Source organism: Rutilus rutilus (genome assembly GCF_951802725.1).
Source record: "Rutilus rutilus genome assembly, chromosome: 15".
Lineage (NCBI taxonomy): Eukaryota > Metazoa > Chordata > Actinopteri > Cypriniformes > Leuciscidae > Rutilus > Rutilus rutilus.
In genome coordinates, this window is record NC_140220.1 from 16853587 (window position 1) to 16879835 (window position 26249).

Below are 26249 nucleotides of genomic sequence, written 5' to 3' on the forward strand. Positions count from 1 at the left end.
GCGCGTGCGCGTCTTCAAACTGCCTTGATCTCTCGCTCCCTCGCGCATATTAATCAAAATCACGATGGTAAAAGATCGGAAGACCGAAGTTTCACGTGGAGCATTCGGATATTTTTTCCCTGAATTACCGCTGGGTGTGAATTGTGCTAAAAATAAATAAATAATAAAATAAAAAAAATACGTTGCCTTATCTTCTCTGAAAAGATTCAGCTGACATAAAAAACACTTTCAATAAACAAAACAAAACCTATCCAATGATGAAATGTTTTCTGTGTTGACAAATCTTGTGTGATGTCCTAACTGCCGGCTGGGATAATCACACAACGCGTACAAGTCCGCTAATGACACGTCCGATTCGCAAACTAATGACTCCTTTGAACCGATTCCATTTAATGAATGTTAAAACAACTGATCAACTGACAACTACTGATGAACTCTGAATCAGTGTCACTTTACACTGCTACACAAGTAACACTTTACAATAAGGTTCCATTTATTAAACTCTAGTTAACTACATTAGTTAACATTAAATATTAATAAACTGCACATCTACAACATTAATCAATTACGTTAGTTAGCCTAATGCACTGTGTGAAGTAACAATAAAAATACAGCTGTTCACTGTTTGTTCAACTAAGATTAACAAAGATTAATAAATACAGTAACAAATGTATTGCTCGTGGTTCATTAGTTAGCCTAATACATTAACTAATGTAAACAAATCAAACCACATTTAACACCTCTTAAAATGAGAATGTAAGTGTGCTTAGTGCTTACCCCATTTTTAGTGTTTAGCAAGATTTAACCTTTACTGTATTTTCAGGTTATCTACTGTATATGACATTTACATTTACATTTACATTTATTCATTTAGCTGACACTTTTATCCAAAGCGACTTACAATTGCTATATATGTCAGAGGTCGCACGCCTCTGGAGCAACTTGGGGTTAAGTGTCTTGCTCAGGGACACATTGGTGTCTCACAGTGGATTCGAACCCGGGTCTCTCACACCAATGAGTGTCAATGTGTAGAACAATTAGCAAAACAATCTTTTAGTTTAGACTGTTTGCGTAAATGCAGTTGGGTTGTCGAAGTCAAAACTCTAAATAAGCTGTGAATCAAATAAACTTACTATAAATAATGTTATGTCATTTTTTTTTACTCTTACACTGAATGTTTGGATTTTGTGAAGGTGTGAATCATTTTTGATTAATATTTAATATAATAAAGTTCTGTGTAACGAATTATTAATGAAGGACCCCCGCCCCGCCCCGCCCCGCCCCGCCCCGCCCCGCTCCGATGCTTTTTTTCAAAAACACTTATCTAAATCTCGAAGATCGGATCGAATAATGATAATCGATTCAAGATCTTGAGAATCGGAATCGAATCGATTCTTGAAATTTGAATCGAAACCCAGCCCTATAGAAAAGCACTTGCAATTTGTTCAAAATAATGAGAAATTGCTTTTCTGATGTTCAAAAGAGACTAGATGATGTGGAGGTTAAACATGTAGTTTTGAGAATGTCAATTGTGATCTGAGAAATGTACCAAAGCACCAAAGTACCAAAGAAAATGTACCAAAACTGAGAAAAGCTGCAACTAGTTGATCATTGGTTGATATAATGCTTTACTCCTTTATTATAGTGAAATTCAAGATTCACTTGCACAATTAATCAATTCTGGACACATTTATACATTTAAAAAATCTAATAGAAATATATTGAAAATATGCTTTGGCAGATTATTTCAACCATTTTGCATTTAACGACTTATGCGATTAACTAATGGCTAGATGTTTTGAGGGGGTAAGACAGAGAACAACAGAGAAACAGTCATTTGATCAACACAGCATAAGCAATTGATTATGTAGGAAACAGCAGACATGTACAACCATAATCAAATGCATGAACGAACATCACTAACCACTCTGTGAGTTGCACAGTTTTGAAAACAAACGTTAAGGGTTGTTTTAAGGACATGTTTGTGCATGCCCGTAGCCAGCCACTCTGAAGAAGTCAAAGGCGATTCTAAACAAGTCAAAAAGTCGAGACAGGACCCATCGTCAAAATTTCTGTGTCCACCACTCTAGTTCATCCAAAACAAACCAGAAAAGAGACTCAAAGTGCTAAATACTGGAATTATCCTTTAAGTCGAATCTGTATGTTCATTTGGCCAGAAGCTAGTTATTTTACTTTATAAAGTTTTAAATATTAATATTTTTCTTTCACAAACTCATAGCTTTGCTTCAGAAGGTATTAACCCCCCAGAGCCGTGTGGAGCACTTTTATGATGGATAGGTGCACTTTTTTGAGCTTCAAACTGATGGTTGCAATCCATTGCCATTATAAAGCTCGGAATAGTCAGGGTGTTTATTAATATAACTCAGATTGTATTCGTCTAAAAGAAGAAAGTCATATGCACCTAGGATGGCTTGAGGGTGAGGAAATCATGGGCTAATTTTCATTTTAAAGTGAACTACTCCTTTAACACAGTTCATGTTGTGTTCACACAATATGCAGTCAATTAATACGTTTATAAAGTTCTTGTTTTTTTTCTTCTTTTTATACAACACATAACTGAGTAATAATTTTCTTCAGTTGAACGAGAACAAATCTGAAGTTATCATCTTTGGCCCCTCAAGATCCAAAACTGCCACCACCGCTGACCTTGGTCCCCTTGCACCGTACGTTAAAACTCACGCACGTAACTTAGGCGTTATTTTTGACTCAGAACTCAATTTGGAAAAACAAGTATCATCTGTAGTGAAATCCAGTTTTTATCAGTTGAGAATAATTTCCAAACTCAAGCCTGTCCTGTCATTCAAAGATTTGGAAAAAGTCATCCATGCCTTCATAACCTCCCGTTTAGACTATTGTAATTCTCTATACTTTGGTCTCCCTCTGACTCTAGTGGCACGGCTTCAGATGGTCCAAAACGCAGCGGCCAGACTTTTCACAAACACAAAAAAACGTGAACATATTACACCCGTCCTAGCCTCCTTGCACTGGCTTCCTGTCCAGTCTAGGATACAATTTAAAATACTGCTAATGGTTTTTAAATCTCTACACGCACTGGCCCCAAGCTACTTAGCAGATACCATTCAGCCCCAAGCAGCTCCCAGAGCCCTCAGATCTTCCAGTCAGGGCCTGCTGCATGTCCCACGGTCCCGGCTTAAGCGAAAGGGTGACAGAGCCTTCTCTGTTGCTGGCCCTCAGCTGTGGAACCGATTGCCACCCGACATCAGAAATGCCCCTCATATTGATATTTTTAAAGTTAGACTTAAAACCCACCTTTTTACATTGGCCTTCTAGGCATCTTAAATGTTTTCCTGCTTAGTGTGTTTTCAACCTGCCGTTTCTCTGTAAATGTTGTTTTAGCCTAAACTAAATTTATTTGTAAATGTATTTCTATTACATGTGTTTTTATTACCCTGTGGCCAGTACAATTATGTACAGCACTTTGGTCAGCGCAAGCTGTTTTAAATGTGCTATAGAAATAAACTTTACTTACTTACTTACTTACATAATCCATTATTTTTGTCTTAGTATAATTTTCATGGACTTCTAGTTTGTTTCTATTCAATATGCTTTTTTCTTTGTTCTAGTTCCTGCCTGAGTTTGTCACTATGGTTACTGATTTGATTTCATTATTCTGTCCAGCTGTGTGTCATTAATTATCATAGTTTGCCTGTGTATTTATCTGCCTGTTTTTTCAGTTCTGATTGTTGGTTGTCGTTAACGAATGGAATAAGTTTGGTTACGTTTTCATTCTGTGAATAAAGTTAATTGTGTATTCTCTATTCGCTTAGACTACGTGACACTTTCTCCATACCAAAATCATGGATCTTTCTGGTCTTACAGTATTTACAAAAGCTTAACCACAGCATGTCAGAAATGAATACCTAATGTTCAAATCTTTAAATATAGTATAAAACATCTACTTTTGCAAGAACAGCAGCTCAAAAGTATACAAAAAAATAAAAAATAAAACAAATACTGAAACAACTGATAAGCATTTTTAAGTAGCACTGAAATATTGAGAAATAGCTGAATCCTTTCCAATCTCAGTTGGAGGCATAGTCAGGTGTTGAAGTTCTTTCCATTACTTGGACATACACAGTAAAATAGGCACAATTATTTTTTCAGTGTGGATGCGGAAAAACATAGAGAAGCAGAGTGAGAAAAAATAATGTTCAGCAATTTCATGTTTTCATTTCAGTAAAAGCTTCATGTAAAGCTTTTACTACAACGATTCCAATTCCACTGTTCCATATACGCAGAATATGCAGCCTGCGTTCGGGACTAACTAAGGGGACACCATCACACCCTTTATGGGGGCACCATCAACACCAACCCCAGAAAACAATTTCAACAGAGGTGGCAAATTAAGTTCTGCATAAGGGACCTATTTGAACAGTGGCTGCCCTTAGCAATTCTGTTACTTGTTATTTTTTTCTACTGCACATTGTATAAAGTAATGACTCATAGGCGTAATTCTATGGGGGGACAGGGGGACACGTCCCCCCCAATATTCAAAGAAGGACAATTTGTCCCCCCCAATATTTGATCATACTGTATGATTATGCGGGCAATATTGATGTGATTGCAAATACGTCTTTCTTTCCAGCTCCGAAAATATAAAATCCCGGCCGGTCCATTTCCCAAATCCATTCGACTGGCCTTACACTATACATTAACAAAACCTATTTCTCCTGAAATCCATGTCATGTTTTCCCTATACCTTTAGTAGCTCGTGCACCGTCAGTGAGTTAGGAAAAACCAAACAGAAGAAGAGTTAGGAGCGCGAAATCTGACAGAGCAGGTGACAGCGGTGTCGTCTCACATGGTGAAATCTCATATGGCAGGTGACGGCGGTGTCCTCGCAGAGAAACCGAAGTAGCCTACAGTTGTAAATTTATGTTTCCATTTATGGGTATTGCCAGAGTTTTTCCTGCATAGAGAATTATGAGGCGGCTGCCTCCGTCAAATTTCGTGCCGCCTCCGGCTCTCGACAAAACTCGGACAGACAGTCACATGGTCAGATACACTTTCCCCACCGTGATGGTTCTGTTGCGGTTATAAAAATATTTAAAATAATCTAATTTAATACAGTTATAATTTTTCAATGTAAATTATTTAATTTGATTGGTAACAGCCTAGTGTCTTATTATTTTAATTGGATATATTTATCAAATTTAAGAATTTGAAATGAAAGATGGAGCATACAGTTAATAAAATTAGGGGGGAAAATGCCCTTTATAAAGGTACAAAAAACTATTCTGAGTGTTTTCAAACAGTGATGTAATGAAAAATGGACAATTTTAAGTTTGAAGGGAGTAAAGCCTCTGTTTAGGCTATTAAGGAAATATAATTTTGCCAAAAGAAGAACTTTTATTTTAAATAAATGTTCATTTTAAATCAGCATGTCAGTGTGATATGTTACCATATTATCATGCTTAACACTAAGAATTTGAATAATTGTAATGTGATGATCAGATGCAGATATCTAAATTAGAGAATATCATAGGTTCGGGCGGTTTGCGGGTGGATTATTTATTTTTAACAGTGGATTCGGGTGACTCAAAGTGCACCAGATTAATGAATTTACCTTTAAAATGTACAAAATTTTCTTCCGGGGGAGCATGCCCCCGGACCCCCCTAGAGGTACCAAGTACACAGCTGTCCCCCCCAATGTGTGATTGACAATTTCGCCCTTGTAATGACTAATTCACTTTTAGATTGTATGTTTCCAAGAATGCACACATTCAACACTCAACCAAAAATGTAGAATGGCTTACAGTAAAAGGAAACTGAATTATAAAAAAAACAAACAAACAATGGATTTCATATTGTCTGCAGGTAGAACTGAAACATGACAATTAGGCTAATGCAGTTTTTATAATGCCATCAACTGTTAGTATTTTGACAGTCATGCATGCACTATGATTTAACTATGTTCATGTTGAATAGACAACTATTGCTAGTGTTTTGACAGATTGATAACATTTTGAATCAGGTTTGACGTGTTTTAATAGAGTTAGTATATGTAGAAATTTCATGTTTTCATTTCAGTAAAAGCTTCATGTAAAGCTTTTACTACAACGATTCCAATTCCACTGTTCCATATACGCAGAATATGCAGCCTGCGTTCGGGACTAACTAAGGGGACACCATCACACCCTTTATGGGGGCACCATCAACACCAACCCCAGAAAACAATTTCAACAGAGGTGGCAAATTAAGTTCTGCATAAGGGACCTATTTGAACAGTGGCTGCCCTTAGCAATTCTGTTACTTGTTCTTTTTTTCTACTGCACATTGTATAAAGTAATGACTAATTCACTTTTAGATTGTATGTTTCCAAGAATGCACACATTCAACACTCAACCAAAAATGTAGAATGGCTTACAGTAAAAGGAAACTGAATTATAAAAAAAAAAAAACAAACAATGGATTTCATATTGTCTGCAGGTAGAACTGAAACATGACAATTAGGCTAATGCAGTTTTTATAATGGCATCAACTGTTAGTATTTTGACAGTCATGCATGCACTATGATTTAACTATGTTCATGTTGAATAGACAACTATTGCTAGTGTTTTGACAGATTGATAACATTTTGAATCAGGTTTGACGTGTTTTAATAGAGTTAGTATATGTAGAAAAAGTTTTTTAGCATTTTGAAATGTAGTTTGTATTTATTTAAAGGGGTGGTTGATTATGATTTCACTTTTCTAACTTTAGTTAGTGTGTAATGTTGCTGTTTGAGCATAAACAACATCTGCAAAGTTACAATGCTCAAAGTTCAAAGCAAAGGGAGATATTTGCTTTTAAAGAAACTGCTTTTTAAGGACTACAACAAACGGCTGGTAGGGACTACATGACATTCTCCCGGGTTAGTGACATCACCAACCCTAGAATCCAAAAAAAAACAAAAACTACGACTTTATTCAGCATTGTATTCTCTTCCGGGTCTGTTGTCAATCCGCGTTCACGACTCCGCAATGACGCTGCTGACGTAAGACGCTGCTGACGTGTTATCTGGTGCGCCCGAGCTTCGTTTACAGTCTGAGGGAGACGCACGCTGTATTCAAGCTATTCTACATTGTTTGTATTTTGGTATTGCTATATTTTTTAAAATGGTGCGTAAGTGTGCATGTCGGGCGCAGATAACACGTCAGCAGCATCTTACGTCAGCAGCGTCACTGCGGAGTCGTGAACGCAGATTGACAACAGACCCGGAAGAGAATACAATGCTGAATAAAGTCGTAGTTTTTGTTATTTTTGGACCAAAATGTATTTTCGATGCTTCAAAAAATTCTAACTAACCCACTGATGTCACATGGACTACTTTGATGATGTCTTTATTACCTTTATGGACATGGACAGTATACCATACATACATTTTCAATGGTACCCGTCAGCTGTGGCCGTAAGGTCTCTGGTGCCTGTCGAGGCGGCAATCCCCGAACCCGGTGGTGGACACCGGAAGTAAGGGATGCCGTCAAGCTGAAGAAGGAGTCCTATCGGGCCTGGTTGGCTTGTGGGACTCCTGAGGCAGCTGACGGGTACCGGCAGGCCAAGCGAACTGCAGCCCGGGTGGTTGTGGAGGCAAAAACTCGGGCCTGGGAGGAGTTCGGTGAGGCCATGGAGAAGGACTATCGGCTGGCCTCGAAGAGATTCTGGCAAACCGTCCGGCGCCTCAGGAGGGGGAAGCAGTGCCCTACCAACGCTGTCTACAGTAGAGGTGGGGAGCTGTTGACCTCAACTGGGGATGTCGTTGGACGGTGGAAGGAATACTTCGAGGATCTCCTCAATCCCGCCGTCACGTCTTCCATTGAGGAAGCAGAGGCTGAGGGCTCAGAGGTGGACTCGTCCATCACCCAAGCTGAAGTCACCGAGGTAGTCAAGAAACTCTTCGGTGGCAAGGCACCGGGGGTGGATGAGATCCGCCCTGAGTACCTCAAGTCTCTGGATGTTGTGGGGCTGTCTTGGCTGACACGCCTCTGCAGCATCACGTGGCGGTCGGGGACAGTGCCTCTGGGATGGCAGACCGGGGTGGTGGTCCCTCTTTTTAAGAAGGGGGACCGGAGGGTGTGTTCCAACTATAGGGGGATCACACTTCTCAGCCTCCCTGGGAAAGTCTATGCCAGGGTACTGGAGAGGAGAATACGGCCGATAGTAGAACCTCGGATTCAGGAGGAACAGTGTGGTTTTCGTCCAGGCCGTGGAACACTGGACCAGCTCTATACCCTCTACAGGGTGCTGGAGGGTTCATGGGAGTTTGCCCAACCAGTCCACATGTGCTTTGTGGATTTGGAGAAGGCATTCGACTGTGTCCCTCGCGGCGGCCTGTGGAGGGTGCTCCGGGAGTATGGGGTCCGGGGTCCTTTACTAAGGGCTGTCCGGTCCCTGTACGACCGAAGCAGGAGCTTGGTTCGCATTGCCGGCAGTAAGTCAGACTTGTTCCCGGTGCGTGTTGGACTCCGGCAGGGCTGCCCTTTGTCGCCGGTTCTGTTCATAATTTTTATGGGCAGAATTTCTAGGCGCAGCCAGGGGCCGGAGGGTGTCAGGTTTGGTGACAACACGATTTCGTCTCTGCTCTTTGCAGATGATGTTGTCGTGTTGGCCTCATCAAACCAGGACCTTCAGCATGCACTGGGACGGTTTGCAGCCGAGTGTGAAGCGGCTGGGATGAGAATCAGCACCTCCAAATCCGAGGCCATGGTCATCAGTCGGAAAAGGGTGGCTTGCTCGCTTCAGGTTGGTGGAGAGTTCCTGCCTCAAGTGGAGGAGTTTAAGTATCTTGGGGTTTTGTTCACGAGTGAGGGAAGGATGGAACGGGAGATTGACAGACGGATCGGTGCAGCTTCTGCAGTAATGCGGTCGATGTACCGGTCTGTCGTGGTGAAGAAAGAGCTGATCCGCAAGGCGAAGCTCTCGATTTACCAGTCAATCTACGTTCCTACTCTCACCTATGGTCATGAGCTTTGGGTCATGACCGAAAGGACAAGATCCCGGATACAGGCGGCGGAAATAAGCTTTCTCCGCAGGGTGGCTGGGCGATCCCTTAGAGATAGGGTGAGAAGCTCGGTCACTCGGGAGGAGCTCAGAGTAGAGCCGCTGCTCCTCCACATCGAGAGGGGTCAGCTGAGGTGGGTCGGGCATCTTTTCTGGATGCCTCCTGGACGCCTTCCCGGGAAGGTGTTCCGTGCGCGTCCCACTGGGAGGAGACCCCGGGGAAGACCTAGGACACGCTGGAGAGACTATGTCTCCCGGCTGGCCTGGGAACGCCTCGGTGTCCCCCCGGAAGAGCTGGAGGAAGTGTCCAGGGAGAGGGAAGTCTGGGCATCTCTGCTTAGACTGCTGCCCCCGCGACCCGGCCCCGGATAAGCGGAAGAAGATGGATGGATGGATTGATGGACATTTTCAATGGAGGGACAAAAAGCTCTCGGACTAATTCTAAAATATCTTAAACTGTGTTCCGAAGATGAACGAAGGTCTTACGGGCTTGGAACAACATGAGGGTGAGTCATTAATGACATAATTTTCATTTTTGGGTGAACTAACCCTTTAAGTATTGGCATATGCTTGTTAGGAATTGTAAAAAACTGTAACCGTTTAATTGATACTGGCACAAACAAATCTTTACACCTGTTCAATTTACATTGAGGAATTCTGTATCTTCTTGTCGAGGGTAGCAGTTCATAGCAAGAATGGAGTGCATGGGACGGATCACTCAAAATCCTTCTGGCTTTCTTCAGTGTGCATTGTTCATAAAGAGACTAAATGTTAAGATGGTCTCTCTGCCCTATCAGTTTCATATGTTCAACAAGTGACGAGAAGATTTGGAGGTTAAACAAGTTTTGAGAATGCCAATTGTGAAATGTACCAAAGCAACTGAGAAAAACTGTAAATTTGGAGGATATAAGATTATTATATATATATATATATCTTTTTTTTCTTCTTTTTTTTAACATATTAGGCTTTGCTCGTACAGGCTAAATGGTAATGTTGAATCTATTCTACAGGTTACATCAAGGCTTATTTATTGTCTAATCCCAAATTTATCATTACTTAGGTTTAATCCAACACTGAAGACAACACTGCTGTTTGTTGTACAACAATTCTTTGTACAACAAAAGCCAAATTAGATGTTTTGTTTAAATGCATATCATTTAGGTTTTGGTTCCCTACGGTTCTCTGTCCAGCAAAATGTTTAGACAAAATCCTAATTAATATGACTGAAGGTCTTGTTTGAATGTGCTATACTATATGTTAATGATAAAGATCAGTATAATTTTACAATAGGGCTGCCATTAATTTGAGCTGAGGTTTAAACAGGATGCAGAATTGTAGCTGATTCCAATTTGAATGTAAATAAGTAGAATAAAATTGAATAAACTTTAAATATCTTCATACTGTATAGCTAACTGCTAATAATTTTTTGACACATCATTTTTTTCAGTAATAATCTCAAAATACACTCAACACATGGACATTTTTTAGAACTATTAGATGGTAATAATCAATGTTACTAATACTAAATACTAGTTCTAAATTAAGTGAGTGAAGATCAGCATTAGTCCACTATGAGTGTTCACTATAAGTCTCAAGACATAATACAGGTGAAAATGTCTACAAGGTGAAAAAAAAACAAAAAAACATAGCATGTGGCTGATTGGGTGGAATGGCAGTTCATTTCTGTGCAATTGGTGTAGAATTACTGAGCTGAGAGTAAGAGGTCTGAATTTACTTCTGGTTTCTCAACCTCCCAAGACCTCACTTGCTGATGCCTCAGCGCAGACTAGAGAGAGAGCTGATCAGAGCTGATGAGACTCCGGACTGTGAATTCAGAGAGGGGGGCTCACACAATTAACAATAAACAGTCCGGGGGCTGATGTAGCGTCAGGGAACCCCCTCTCCCCACAAACCCAACAACCCTAAACAAACTTTAGGTGGGAAGCACTTCAGCATCCCCTGCAAGGCACTTCAAGGCATTTAAAGGAAGCAGAGACCAAGAAAAGTCTATCTATCTATTTGAATTGTCTATTTTAATGTTAACCAAATACATTTACATTACAGCCTATAACTATAATGTCGCCTAAAATTGTATGCTACTAACTTTTAATTAATAAAATTGTTCAATAATATTGTAATTAATTGAATATAAAACACCCACGATCATTGAATGTATTGCATTATGTGAATATCCTTGGCCAAATGACCTCAAGCACAAATAAAAAATAATAATAGGCCTAATAAATTAGGCTAAATGGTCACAATTTAACCAGTTTTAACTACTATGTACTAACATTTACTGTAAATGAATCATTTGATACAATGCACTTTATTGTGAAGATGGTTTTACGTTGGACTACTTATATATAATATATATATATATATATATATATATATATATATATATAAAAATAAAAAAAACTTCATGTAATTACAGCTCTTAACTCATACCACGAAATCTGTCCCAATAATAGCCGTTTCCCACCTCAACAGCAGCAAAAGTGTTTACAACATGAACACAATGAGTAGGCCTACAGTGTACCGGACTTTTTAATGCAAGTAGGCAACATATAAATAAAGTGACCAATTAATAATAAAATAATGAATACTTACAAGATTTCTGTCATTGAGGGAAACGTTGGAATGACATCTATGGCCATGCACGACATAGCGAAGGCTTTCCACTGGGAACACTCACAGCCATGAGGACACGCATTCGGATGTCCGATCACACACACAGGTGACAGCATCAACATTACCAGCACACGTGTCGCCATGATAGAAAAAATAATAGATTTATTTTCTTCCGCTGGAAAACTGCAGCTTCTCCACTCGGTTTGGACCATAAAGTAGTCACACAAACACCGACGAGCAGTTTAAAGCTCTTGCTTTAAGCAAACTTGCTTGAGTGTGAGAGTCAGTAAGTGAGTAAGAGAGTCTGCGAGTGAGGCGGACGCTGAGGCGCCCTTGCGGTTGCTATGGGAACTGAATAGTTCTATGCAACATAATAGAAACGTCTCTCGTTTACTAATAATTGCGTGCAGCTATTATTCGTATTTAAACGCACAGGGGAACTTCTTACGAAAAAAAAAAAAAAAAAAAACGAAACATCACACCTAGGAATAGTCAGGTTAATAAAAGGATAATAGGCCTAGTCAATTTTCATTTCAGTTACAACATGCAATGGATTATCAAAAATAAAGCAACATAAAGAACATAATTTTTCAGGAAATTATGTAGTCTAAATAATTTATTTCATATATATATATAGGTGATATTTTATATTTTATTATATGTGTATATATCTTAAGTGAGCAAAATATAGCCTATAGGCCTAAATAAGTTTTGACAATTATGTAAATTACAAAAGTAAATGATATAGGCTATATGTAAATGTTTCAAAGTGTCAATTATGTGTAATATATAACAAAATGTGTAAAAACAATGCACAAACTTGTATACTGATAAACTGTTGACAGATATTCTCTTTTTCAAGAAGCCTCAGTCAATTTGAAATCATTTTAAGCAGATTACAAAACAAATCAGAGATGTATATTATTACATTACATCATCACTATGGCTCTTTCCGGATAGGCCCTATCTGATTAATGCAAATGAAGCTGCATTTTCTAAAGTGCTAAACTCTTTTATCTTCATTCGCGGAGGTGTGCGTAATCAGGGTCGTTCGTCTACGGCGCACACTTGGGATGTCTGGACGGTGGACACCAGGCAATAAATATGTTTTAAACACAGTAGGCCGACTATCTTAAAGACTGTATTAATAATGTGTAGGCCTATAATACATATTATTATATACTACTAATAATAATAATAACAATAAAAATAAAAACGACAACAACTATTATATATTATAATTATGTTAAATAATAAACAACACTGCACACTATCCATTCCTTGTGACTGTATAATAGAATGGAATAGAATAGAATAGAATAGAATAGAATAGAATAGAATAGAATAGAATAGAATAGAATAGAACAGAACAGAACAATAGAATAGAATAGAATAGAATAGATGATTACATTTACATTTAATCATTTAGCAGACGCTTTTTATCCAAAGCGACTTACAAATGAAGAGAGCAATAAAAGCAGTCAAATCAACAATAGAGCAACAATATGCAAATGTCAGCTAGACCAGAGTCAAATGTTGGCGAAAGATATATAATATAATATAATATAATATAATATAATATAATATAATATAATATAATATAATATAATATAATATGATATAATATAATATAATATAATATTATAATATTATATTATGAAGGAGTTCTGAAACGTAACAGGAAACGTTACAGCGCGGGTGGCAAAACTACAACTCCCATGATTCATAGCGCTTGTTGTATTCCTGTTAGGCGGCCAGTTCAAGTTGCCATAGCAGAGGATGTCGGTGCCTTACAATGATCACCTAAGAGAACCATCAAACCTCTGGGCGCAGGTGTAGGGGGAGTTTGACGTACTTTTCGTGTAGTTTTACTATTGAGTGGTTCGGTATTACCGTATATTATACAAACGGACAAGGCTTTGTAACATCTTAGGAAAGAAAGACTGTAAGTTAAGCACAAAGCTAACTAACGTTAGCTCGATAGTTCTGTGCCAAGTCGAGTGTTTACAAGGTCTTTATTTTCATCAAATAGACGATTTCATTGACTAGACTAGTGTTCCTCAGCCTTAAACATTTAATTAATCTGAATACTTTCTCGCCAGGTGTAATTACACGCGTCTTCTAGCTAGGCAAACAGATAATGCATGTGTCAGGATTGGGAAGGTGGTTTCTGATTTCAGTTTAGTGCTGTTGCTTATTTTCAGGCATTGGCTCATGTCAGCATGGACTCCTCCAGTGAATCTGACACCTTTGACAGACCCAGGGGTCATCGATCGCGGGTCAGGGGGAGCCGAATAAGACCTGACAGCAGGTTTCCTAGGGATACACATGTATCTGACATATCAGACAAAATTGACACTTTAGCAAACACTCTACAGGTAAGCTGCCTTCATGCATTGTCTGCTCTGTTGTGTACAGCTGGGATCACTGCAGTCTTTTCTTTTGACATGCAAGATTATGCTTTTGTGCAGGATACAAGCCGAAATCTAAACAAAGTGGATCAGATGTTGGGACAGTATAAGGAACACACAGACGACCAAGCTGAAGCCATGGCGACGGTGAGTATCGCAACCCAGAGTTGTATGGGATTGTCTCTGATTTCAGATAAGGGTGTTCTGAGAGCTTGTCCTGTGTTTTAGCTGAGGGAGAGCTTAGAGGAGTCCATCCAGCATCTGCAGGGTCAGCGGCTGAAGAGGAGCACGGGTGGCTGGAGCGCCTCGCTCTCCACACTGCACACCAGTGACCTGGAAGACGCCAGCGCCTCAGGTGCAGCACAGGCTAGGACTTGCTTCATTAAATGAGTGGAAGCTTGTCTATACATTTTATTAATAGTGTGTTAATGCTAATACATGAAGCACAGTATATACTATATATAGCATTTTAGACACATTATGTTCTTGTTCCCTGCATCCAATAAATGTACGTCTAAGAATGTGCAGGGTAATATCAATGGTATGATTCATTTTAGAAATTTGTATCAGAGCTAAATGTATCTTAATTTTATAATCAAAGCTCTGCTGTTAATGAGCTTGCGCTTGTTGTAGCTCTAACCCCCTTGCTTGCGCACCTGCAATACTAATGGAATAGTCCACTCTAATCCATAATGGTGAAATCCTGACCAAACAAAACATGATTAAAAAATGAGTAGGTTATGATTTATAAAGGCTTCTGTGTATTTGATGGGGCCCCCTGATTCCCTGGGGCCATTATCTTCTGATAATAATAATAAGAAGAAAGGTATCAGGATATATAAATTATTTCTTAAGGATCATGTAACACTGAAGCTTTGCTTTCACAGAATAAAAAACAAAACAAAAACATTTATATATATATATATATATATATATACAGTACTGTGCAAAAGTCTTAGGCATGTTAATACCCCCCCAGTTTAAGTCAATTATTTATATATTTTGCTGTAGTGTGCCAGTTGGAAATATCAGTTTACATTTCCAAACATTCTTTTTGCCATTAATTGTAATAATTCAGTGAGATTTCTGTATGCACAAGGAATCTGACAACAGCCAGGATGATCTGATCTCACCATCATAGAGTCTGTGATTACATGAAGAAACAGAAAAAATTGAGACAAACTAAATCCAGAAGAACTGCGGGAACGTCTCCAAGATGCTTGAAGAAACCTTCCTGCAAAGCTACAGTACTGTGAAAAGTACTGGCACTTGTGTTAAAATGCTGTAAAGTGAGAATGCTTTCAAAAATAAAATCACAAATTGAATTTATTTATGATTTAACTTCTATTAACTAATTCAAATCAATATATGGTGTAACGACCCTTTGCGTTTAAAACGGCTTTTGTCCAGGTACACTTGCGCATAGTTTTTCAGGTAGCTTTGCAGGAAGGTTTCTTCAAGCATCTGGGAGACGTTCCCGCAGTTCTTCTGGATTCTTCTTTTCTTTTCTTTTTTTTTACAACAGATAAAATTCAAATGACATATATATTTTTTTTATGTTTTTTTTTTTTTAATCAAATAAATGCTTGGTGAACATAATCTTTTTTCAAAAAGATTTGAATGGTAGTGTAATTGTTGCATACTGCTGTGAAAAATCTTAGCATTGCACATACTACTTAAAAATATAGTATGCACTACACTGTGTGCTAACTACACAATAGTTCCAGATATGTGTCTCTTGCCCTGTAGACAGGAGGCGCTACCTCCCCACGTCCCCTTTGAGAGATTATGGGAGTGCGGGCACAGGTAACAGAAGACGCTCTAGATCTGTTGCAGTACGTTTCCGAGACTCCGCTCAAGCTGAAGAGCAGGTATGACTGTACATCTGAGTCTAATTGTGTCATGTTATAGTTTTAATTTATTAATAATACATTTTAGAACTGTATAGTCCGTTTCTTTTTGCACTTAAATACTTAAATCTAATACTCAATTTGTTAGATTACGTCTCCACGTTAGAAATTTCAGAAATATCACCGGATCATGCCAGAAGATACAGAAAACCAGGGAAGGGCAAAAGCAGGAGAAATTACAATATAAAGGAGCAGTGTTTATTAAAAATATCTTTGTGTATGTTTCAATGCTCCGAATTTTAGCCTTATTCAGACACTGATTGTTTCTCTTGGGGTCATAAGGTATTTTCAACATTTACAGGGGGTAGTCTGTGATTTTATTACCGTCCGAATCCAGAATGGTTTTTTTCTCTCACCACCCGCGTGAAAATCCCCAGGCGAATTACCTACTGTTTTTTGACAAACACCAAGGTCGTGCAGTAATTTAATTGCCGTCCGAATCCACATCACTGAGTTTACAAGAAGAGACCAATTAAAAATGTTTAAATACTTTTTGACCACTGCCGAGCACCATACGATAACTGTTGCACTTTGCAACGAATTTGGATGCATTTTAAAAATCTAGCCTACATTTTTATTGCTGAAATGCTGGAAAGTATTTACAAGAACATTATTTCATCACCGCTCAAAGAAGAAAGAGAAGAAAAGAACGTAAACATTTGAAATGGGCCGTTATTATGACAGCAATTATGTACATTAAAAAATAAACCAAGCAGCTTTATGTTTACCTCATGTAAATAAGAAGCTGTATTAACTTATTTCCGCTTATTTCCACATTTGGAAAATTACATCCATCATTTTGAGATAAAATATAAGACAGAAAACCATTTTAAGTATAGTGTGTCTATATTCCTATTTTTAACCAGTATATTTAAATAATCAAATAATAATTAGGATATTGTATTTTCCTATCTGTCTGTCGTGCATATTTTTCTTTCAAGTACAAAATGCGATGCTGTATTGTGAATATAGATGAATGTATGTATTCACAATATAGCATTGCATTTCGTTCTTTTTAAAGAAAATATTCACCTTATTCTTAATGAAAGCTGGCACGGCCATTGTAACTTGATTGTGTCAAAGCTTTCAGTCTCATTCGCTTTAATATATTCACTGTATACCTACAGTATGAGCACATATCAGCTGAATTCATATTAAATGCGGAAAATTCATGCATTCAAGAATTTTTTAAAACTGAATTTGCAGATTACACAATTATTCTCTGCTTGGTGTCTGCTTTTGAAAACCACACTGATAATATAAATGTTATAGCAGAATCTCTACCGGTTTCCACATTTCTGTGTTGTTCTGCTTTAGTTCTCCAGTCACAACATACAAAATACCAAAATACAGTGTCTGGGAGCTTGAGTGAATGTTGACATTTCTCCACACAGTCCACACACGTCTTTGTTATTGCTGCTGACATATTGATTTTTCCGCATGATGACTTAATAATGCTAAATAATCCACCTTTGATGTACACACACATCACTGCTGCTTTTTTGTTGTCTGCGGATTTTATATGGATTACAGTTCATGCCGTGACTTTGTGATTCATTTGAGTTGGCACATTGTCTAAGTAATGTACTGTAAATATACTGTATCTTTTCTTACAAGTGATTTTTTTACTTGAAGAATGGACTCGATACACTGGATGCACCTGGTGTAGACAGGGTGTTAGTATCTCTTTTATGATGCCCCCTCCAATTATGTCAACATGCCGTCTTGAAGAGTATCCTAGCAAACATAGTAGGTTATGTCTTAAGTAAACGTAAACAGAATGCACGTGGATCAGTATCAGTATTTTGTATCCCTGTATGATGTCTTAAAGTGACAGCAGCCTAATATTCCTGCTGTCTGTATTTTAAATGTTAATCAAACAATAAAAGACAAGGAAATCAATAAGATTATGTGCAATGTTGTTTCACATTTGATTGCTTTATTCAATTTACGTACCTGAAAATTACTGTTAGATACCTAAATAACCTGAAATAACCTTTTTTATTTATTTGTATCTTTGCTCCATTGTATTTATTTGTGCTGTTGCTTTTAGTTTGATTATCTGTTTCTTATTTTCCTTATTTTTATTTGACAGTAGTTCTTTTTTCCATGAACATAGCATATACCAAACCGTACCGAAGCGGTGACACTAAAACTGTGCTAAAAGTAATCTAAACCATTACACCCCTACCGGTTATGGGAATGATCTGGCTGCATCTGTGCCATTGTCAGTAGAACATTTAGTTGATCGATTACATTCTTAAAAACATTAGTTTACATTAAACAAAACATTAGTTTATTAATTATTACAGTTATGTTTTTTTAATATTCTGCCCAATTAAAAAGTGCTAGAACACCCTACGGTTGCCTTGGTTTCCTCATCAGGCTAAATTATTTATATATTTGGGAGGTAGCCGTGTAATGTAGGACGTTAAATCAAGGTTTTAAAGGTAAAAAATAATAAAAAAATTTAAATTGACAATAATTCATGGTTATTTTATTTCAGTTAGATATATAATAACTTTCCTACCAAAACATTTTTAACTGACTCTTTTAAGAGATAAAACATGCAGTTTTCACGTGGAGGACAACGAACAGACAAAAAAAAAGTCCCATTTGAATGCCATAGAAGGAGGGACTCAAGCTATATTTAAAGGAATATATCAAAATATAATAGAGACTCTGGGATGGGCTCTTTTGACTTGGCCAAGTAAGCAGCCACCAAGAAATTCCTGGCAACCACCAAACAATGCCCGTGCAAACAACCCAAACACCTTAGCAACCTCATAGCAAATTTTCCACCACTCACATTAAAATCTAATTCTCTTTGTTTCTCAGGTTCACTCAATGCATCAGTCCCTAAGAGACCTGCGGAGTGATCAGCTTCGGATGGGTGATGACATTGATAGAGAGATCAGCAGAAGAAACAGGTCCCTTTAATGTTTCTACCTGATCAAATCAAAGCATCGTGTTTGTTGATGATAATAAATTCCTTGTGTAATTGTTAAAAAACACAATGTTGTGTTTTCTCTGCTTTCTGCCCCTCAAAAGGACTGACATAGAAACCAAGAAGACATTGGAGATTCTTGCAGGCCACGTACAGGCACCGCAGAGAGAAGAAACCGTAAGTGATGCTTATGTAACACAGCATGTTGTGTTCATTTTTTTTTTTTTTTTTTTTTGCTGCCTGCGACCACTTGTCTTGCTTCTTGTCAGAATGCACTTGTTGTGTCTTTTCTTCTGCTGTAAGTTGAATCCAGTTTCTAAGGAGACCTGCTGTACAGAACATGATATACTGAATAACAGCAATTTGCTCTAGCTGAACAGGGCTGAAAACAGCACGTTAAAGCGGGGCTCAGTAGTTTCGGGATTTCTTCGCTGTATTCTCGCTTTTTGCTCGCAGGTTTCTCTCTAGAGCTCCCCCCACAGCTTCGGAATAGATATTTGACAACACTGTTGTAAAAACTCGTTGGTGATTCTCAGACAACAGAGGCTAGTAGACCAACGACATCAAAGTAGATGGGACATTCTTTAAAACGTCTTCTTCATTTGGGTTCGAACAGCGTGAGGGAGCGCAATAATGACAGCATTTTAGCAGATTTATTTTGGCCGTAAAGCAATTGTTTACATCGCGAGACCTGATATCACGCGATACTTCCTGACGCGGCGGCCCGCCGGCTCAAAGTTGCAAGTGCGGATTTTCCGCTCACGGGCACCAGGGGGGTGCGAAACGACCACCATTCAACCCGAAATAAGTAATATAACCATTCCAATGACTCCGAAGCTGTTCAGTTAAGGTAAAAAAGTTACTTAGTTCACCTTTAAGTCAGGTTTGAGACGTATGATGTGTCTTAGGTCTCGTTACGGTTGGAGAGACGTCTACAGGAGATCGAGGAGGAGATGCGCTTGGGGCAGCAAGTGCTTTCTGAAACATATCACAGAGAGAAACCAAAAAGCATGTCTGGAGAACTGCAGGAGGTAGAACACTACACTAATGCATATTGTTATTTATTTGCTAATATTTTAAAGGGGCCATATCATTACACTTCACATTTTTCTGGATATTCTGAGCTAAATGAGGTTGATGTACTATGAAAACATACTGTAACTTTCAGAACTCAAAACTCCCTCCCCAGTCCAAAAGGATCTTTTAATGAAACCAAGAACTCAATCTGAACTTACACACGTTTCTGCTGTGGGGAAACCCAAATACATGAATATATCAGTGATTTCTCTTGAGTGATCAGAAATGTGTTAAATCGTGAGGTAATAAGGAAAATATATGATATGGCTTCTTTAAGATGCGACTTGTTCTAAGACTTGCACTTGCTGTCATTTGTCTGCTTTTTAGCTTAATGTGTTTATATCATGACTTGACACAAAATGCTTCACAGCTCCAGCAAATTTGTGATTGAATGAAAAGTTCCTTGCGCACTTGCATCAGATACTTCCAGTTGAACCTCTAAAGGAACTTCTTCAAATTGCCTAAATATGCGTTTGACATTATGAGGTATGATAATAGGGGAAAATCAGTGTTAAAACCAGTGATCTAGTGGAAACTTCAGAGCAGGTTCATGCTGTGCTCCTACCAGCAGGGGGCAGTATATGCTTGTGTTTAGCTTCCATTAACAATTGTCCTATTTATCTGAGAGGTGACTGATGAATGGAGCCTCATTTGCATCTCCACTGCAGTTTGCTAATGAAAAGGCGGTGTGCCTTAGGCCTAGAGAAATAATGCATTTGTTGTGAAATTATGAGAAACCAACAAGACAAGCAAATCAAGGCAGATAAACAAATGCTTAGTCACCAAAGAGCGGTTGAGAAAAACAATGTTCAGCTCTTTTGCACACCCATATCATCTAGAACGCTGTTAGAGAATGATGTCACCGTAGCATTTCACAAAGTGATTTTAGACTATGAAATGCTTCCTCAAAATGATACCTAACATAAAGACAATGGGTCTCATTCATGAAACACGAGCAGAACGAATTTTTGTGTAAATCGTGTGTAAAGTGGTTCTGGCGTAAATTTTCGGATTCATTAAAATGTTCGTATTTTCCAAATGTTAGTTGGTACGAAAGAAATCTACACCTGCTCCCAGCCACGCGTAAAATAGTGCGTTTAACATCCGAACGTTTTGCTCAATAATAAGGCTGCATTTTAATTCACCTTAATCGGGTACATATTTACACAGCATTTTGAAAAAATATTATATATAGTAATTACATACGGTTTTTCTTTTTACTTTTAGGCTATTATGAGAGCCAGTAATAGCATCTGCAAACGGATCACAAGTCCGCAAGTCTTTTTATATATATATATATATATATATATATATATATATATATATATATATATATATATATATTCAAGCTGTTTATTTTTTTTATTTTTTTTTACAAGTCCGCAATCCGCAAAAGTGTTGCAGTCAAGCTTCATGTCGAACCATTTTCTTTTCACTTCTGGGACTGTTCGATTAACAGATGAAACTCCATTAACTGCATCTGTAATATGCTGGCAAGCTTTTTTACCTAAAGCATTATTACCTAAAAAATAATTTTTTTAAGTCAAGTCAAGTCAAGTCATTTTCATTTATATAGCGCTTTTAACAATGTAGATTGTCTCAAAGCAGCTTCACAGAGATAAATGTATAATATAACGTAAGATTGTTTTGGCTTTATAGCGGTTCTTTAATAAAGTTATTTTCCAGCTAAAGTTAGTTTTGATTGATTCGCTTCCGTCGCAACGATCATTTGTTTTTAAATTAGGGCCGCCAAGACGACACCATACTCTCTACACAGACTTTAGCGAACCTGTGAGAAACGCTGATGGCGTTCAGATGCGCATTAAGAACGGGTTCTATAGTTATGTGCGTTTGAATATATGTGTGCAGGTTTGGAATTCCCTACAAACCAAACCTAAACAAATTACTGGTGTTTCCTTATAGTTTTGATTCAGAATTTTATTTTATTTTATCAATTCGGGGTAGATACGCAAATTGAGTTTTCCCGACGACGCGTTATCTGTAGAGTGGGAAAGGGATCCTCCATAGGGAGAGACTAGTTGGCCCTTCAGCACTGCGTTGACACCGGGTCCAGGCGAAGGTCCTTCATCAGATCTGGAAACGGCCTGGATCCGGCAGGCTGCGGGAAAACCTTGGGATAAACAAAGACACTAAAATTAGCGTAGATGCCATTCTTCTCATGATGTAACAAGTACATCAGGATTTATGGGAAGTGTTCCCGGTTCCAGCTGACCTAATCTATGCAGCCTAATATTGAATTATAGAAGTCTATAATGTATTATGTGAACGCTATGTCAAAGAGATGTGTCTTTAATCTAGATTTGAACTGACAGAGTGTGTCTGCTTCCCGGACAATGGTAGGAAGACTGTTCCAAAGTTTTGGTGCTAAATAGGAAAAGGATCTACCGCCAGCAGTCGATTTAGATATTCTAGGTATTATCAACTGGCCGGAATTTTGAGATCGCAATAGACGTGAAGGAGTATAATGAGTTAAGAGCTCGCTCAAGTACTGCGGAGCTAAACCATTTAGTGCTTTGTAAGTAATCAGCAATATTTTAAAATTGATGCGATGTTTAATAGGGAGCCAGTGCAGTTTTGACAGAACCGGGCTAATATGGTCATACTTCCTGGTTCTGGTAAGAACTCGAGCTGCTGCGTTTTGAACCAGCTGTAGTTTGTTTATTAAGCGTGCAGGGCAACCACCCAGTAGAGCATTACAATAATCTAGCCTTGAGGTCATGAACGCATGAACTAATTGTTCCGCATTTGTCAATGAGAGCATATGTCGTAATTTAGATATATTTTTAAGATGGAAAAATGCGGTTTTACAGATACTAGACACGTGACTTTCAAATGAAAGATTGGTATCAAAGAGCACACCCAGGTTCCTAACCGACGACGAAGACTTAACAGAGCAGCCATCAAGTGTTAGACAGTATTCTAGGTTATTACGTGAGGAAGTTTTTTGTCCAATAATTAGAATCTCTGTTTTTTCAGAATTTAGAAGTAGGAAATTACGAGTCATCCAGTTTTTTATATCAGCTATGCATTCTGTTAATTTAGTGAATTGGTAAGTTTCGTTAGGTTTTGAAGAAATATAGAGCTGAGTATCGTCGGCATAACAGTGAAAGCTAATGCCATGTTTCCTAATGATATCTCCTAAGGGTAGCATGTACAGAGTGAACAGCAGCGGTCCTAGTACTGAGCCTTGTGGTACGCCATACTGAACTTGTGATTGATAAGACATCTCTTCATTTACTGCTACAAACTGATAACGGTCAGATAAGTATGATTTAAACCATGCTAGTGCAATTCCACTAATGCCAACATAGTTTTCTAGTCTATTTAAAAGAATGTTGTGGTCAATGGTGTCAAACGCAGCACTAAGATCGAGTAACACTAATAGAGAGACACAACCACGATCGGATGATAAGAGCAAATCATTTGTTACTCTAACGAGAGCAGTCTCAGTACTATGGTATGGTCTAAATCCGGACTGAAAATCCTCGCAGATATCATTTCTTTCTAGAAAGGAACATAGTTGTGAAGATACTGCCTTTTCTAGTATCTTTGACAGAAAAGGTAGATTCGAGATCGGCCTGTAATTGACTAATTCTGAAGGATCAAGTTGCATTTTTTTAACAAGCGGTTTAATCAAAGCCAGCTTAAAGTTTTTTGGTACGTATCCTAGAGACAAAGAGGAATTAATGATATTAAGAAGAGGATCTATGACCTCTGGAAGCATCTCTTTCAGTAGCTTAGTCGGTATAGGGTCTAGCATACATGTTGTAGATTTAGATGATTTAACGAGTTTAGTAAATTCTTCCTCTCCTATAGCAATGAATGAATCAAATTTTTCCTCAGGGAGACTACAATGCACTGCCTGATGCGATACTGTAGTAGACGGTTGCATAGTTATAATTTTGTCCCTGATATTATCAATCTTATAAGTGAAGAAGTTCATAAAGTCATTACTGCTGTGCTGCTTGGAAACTTCTGTGTTTGAAGCTTTCTTTTTCGTTAGTTTAGCCACTGTTTCAAATAAATATCTAGGATTATGTTTATTTTCTTCTAATAGGTTTGAAAAATAAGCAGATCTAGCAGCTTTTAAAGCCTCTCTGTAAGCAATCGAGCTCTCTTTCCATGAAATGCGAAATACCTCTAGTTTTGTTTTCTTCCAGTTGCGCTCCATTTTTCTGGCTGCTCTCTTAAGGGCCTGAGTGTGCTCGTTGTACCACGGCGTTGGATTATTTTCTTTAATCTTCTTTAAGCGCAAAGGAGCAACTGTGTCTAAAGTGCTGGAAAAGAGAGAGTTAAAAGTTTCTGTTGCAATATCAAGTTTTTCTAAGCTATCTGAGATGCTGAGATGATGAAACTGATCAGGAAGATTATTAATAAAGCAATCTTTAGTAGCAGAAGTGATAGGTCTAACATATTTGTAACACGGAGTCGGCTTTGCAGCCTTGGCTAAATGTAATTTACACGAGACTAGATAATGATCTGAGATGTCATCGCTCTGCTGCAGAATTTCAACGGCATCAACATCTATTCCGTGTGATAATATTAGATCTAGAGTATGATTACGACGATGAGTAGGTCCTGACACGTGTTGTCTAACTCCAATTGAGTTTACAATGTCTTTAAATGCCAATCCCAATGCATCTTTTTCATTATCGATGTGTATATTAAAATCACCAACAATTAGTACTTTATCTGCAGCCAATACTAACTCTGATAGAAAGTCCGCAAATTCTTTGATAAAGTCTGTATGGTGCCCTGGTGGCCTGTATACAGTAGCCAGCACACATCTCAAACGTGATTTATCATTTTTACTATATATTTTTACATTAAGCACTAACACTTCAAAAGAATTATATTCGAAACTTGATTTCTTAGTGGTTTTGAAAATATTACTATAAATTACAGCAACACCTCCTCCTTTGCGTTTCAGACGGGGTTCATGTTTATAACAGTAATCTTGCGGGGTGGACTCATTTAAAGTAATGTAATCGTTTGGTTTTAGCCAGGTTTCTGTCAAACACAGCACATCTAGGTTATTATCTGAAATCATATCATTAACAATGAGTGCTTTTGAAGTAAGCGATCGAATATTCAGCAACCCAAGCTTTATCATTTGCTCATCTGTATTATAGCTGTTTTTTATTTGTTGAACATCAATTAAATTTTTAACCTTAGATAGGTTTAAACATTTTTTGGATTTCCAAAATCGGGGAACAGACACAGTCTCTATATGATGATAGCTAGGTGAAAGAGGCTCTATGTGATGGGATTTATCTGACCTTGGTGACGCGAGGCCGCTAGCAGACGGTTGGTTTAGCCAGTCTGTCTGCTTCCTGACCTGGTGCCCAATTTGTCATGTTTGAGCTCTAAGACTATGAGCCATATCTTTAAATTTTAGGACCTGATACGCCACTATGTAGCCTACGCTTGAAAATAAAATGTGGCGTTTTGAATGAACTTCTGATAATAAAACTTCAATTTCTGCATCTGAAAAAATTCTCTTCTTCATTCGCTTTTGTGAAGACATGTTGAAATCCTTCGTTTGGTGTCATAATATGATGCCCATATAGTTGTCAGTCGGTTTTAATGGGCGGGATTTATGGTAATTAAGAATGAGCGTGCACGCGCGCCCCATTTACGACTGATTGGAATTCATTAACACACACACACATTTCACTATCAAATCTGACGTTTATGAAGTATTTGTGAATCAGGAGAAGAATTTTCGGGAATGTCTCTTTACGCGCAAATCACTCACATATTTACTCGTATATTTACGAATGTTTCATGAATGAGACCCATTGGGTCTCATTCACTTAGCATGCGTACGCACAAATTTGTGAGTGAAATGTACGAACGATTTCAAGAACAAATCACGGTTCACCAAAAATTTCGTAATAAAATTCATTCTAAATTTACGAAAAAATATAGGAACAACTGAAACCACACATACGCATAAAAGCACTTACTCTGTATGGCCTTATAATCGTGTTAAGAAGTTATATTTCATCCTAACACGACTATTATTATATTGATGTTGCATTAATTGGATTGTCCATGTATAAATTTATATAATAAAATGATTAAATAATACAATTTAATTTAATCTTAAATACATTCCATCAGATATAGTTAAAGAGTAAGAAAAGCTGCATTATAGCTTCAGATGTGAGATTTCTCTGAATAACAGATATACGTGTATGTACAGCTGGCGTGTATGTGTTTTAT

At 38.0% G+C, this 26249-nt stretch overlaps 2 protein-coding genes across 4 annotated transcripts in view; one reads left to right on the forward strand and one right to left on the reverse strand.

The window, feature by feature from the left end:
• Positions 1-11798, reverse strand: part of tshr (thyroid stimulating hormone receptor) — a gene marked incomplete at its 5' end in the record, with an annotated part of 81012 nt that extends 69214 nt beyond the window's left edge. The window contains one exon of the mRNA XM_084431990.1: positions 11635-11798. Coding sequence (XP_084288116.1) covers positions 11635-11798 — 164 coding nt within the window. The remainder of the gene's footprint in view (positions 1-11634) is intronic.
• A 1582-nt stretch (positions 11799-13380) lies between these two features.
• Positions 13381-26249, forward strand: part of cep128 (centrosomal protein 128) — a 178759-nt gene continuing 165890 nt past the window's right edge. The window contains exons 1-8 of one of the 3 annotated variants that reach the window (XM_084433350.1): positions 13381-13600; positions 13860-14033; positions 14127-14213; positions 14295-14421; positions 15816-15937; positions 18815-18906; positions 19028-19100; positions 19832-19954. In XM_084433350.1, coding sequence (XP_084289476.1) covers positions 13878-14033; positions 14127-14213; positions 14295-14421; positions 15816-15937; positions 18815-18906; positions 19028-19100; positions 19832-19954 — 780 coding nt within the window. In that variant the 5' untranslated portion in view covers positions 13381-13600; positions 13860-13877. Of the gene's footprint in view, positions 13601-13840; positions 14034-14126; positions 14214-14294; positions 14422-15815; positions 15938-18814; positions 18907-19027; positions 19101-19831; positions 19955-26249 lie in introns of all 3 variants that reach the window. The other 2 variants (XM_084433351.1, XM_084433349.1) reach the window with 2 other exon arrangements.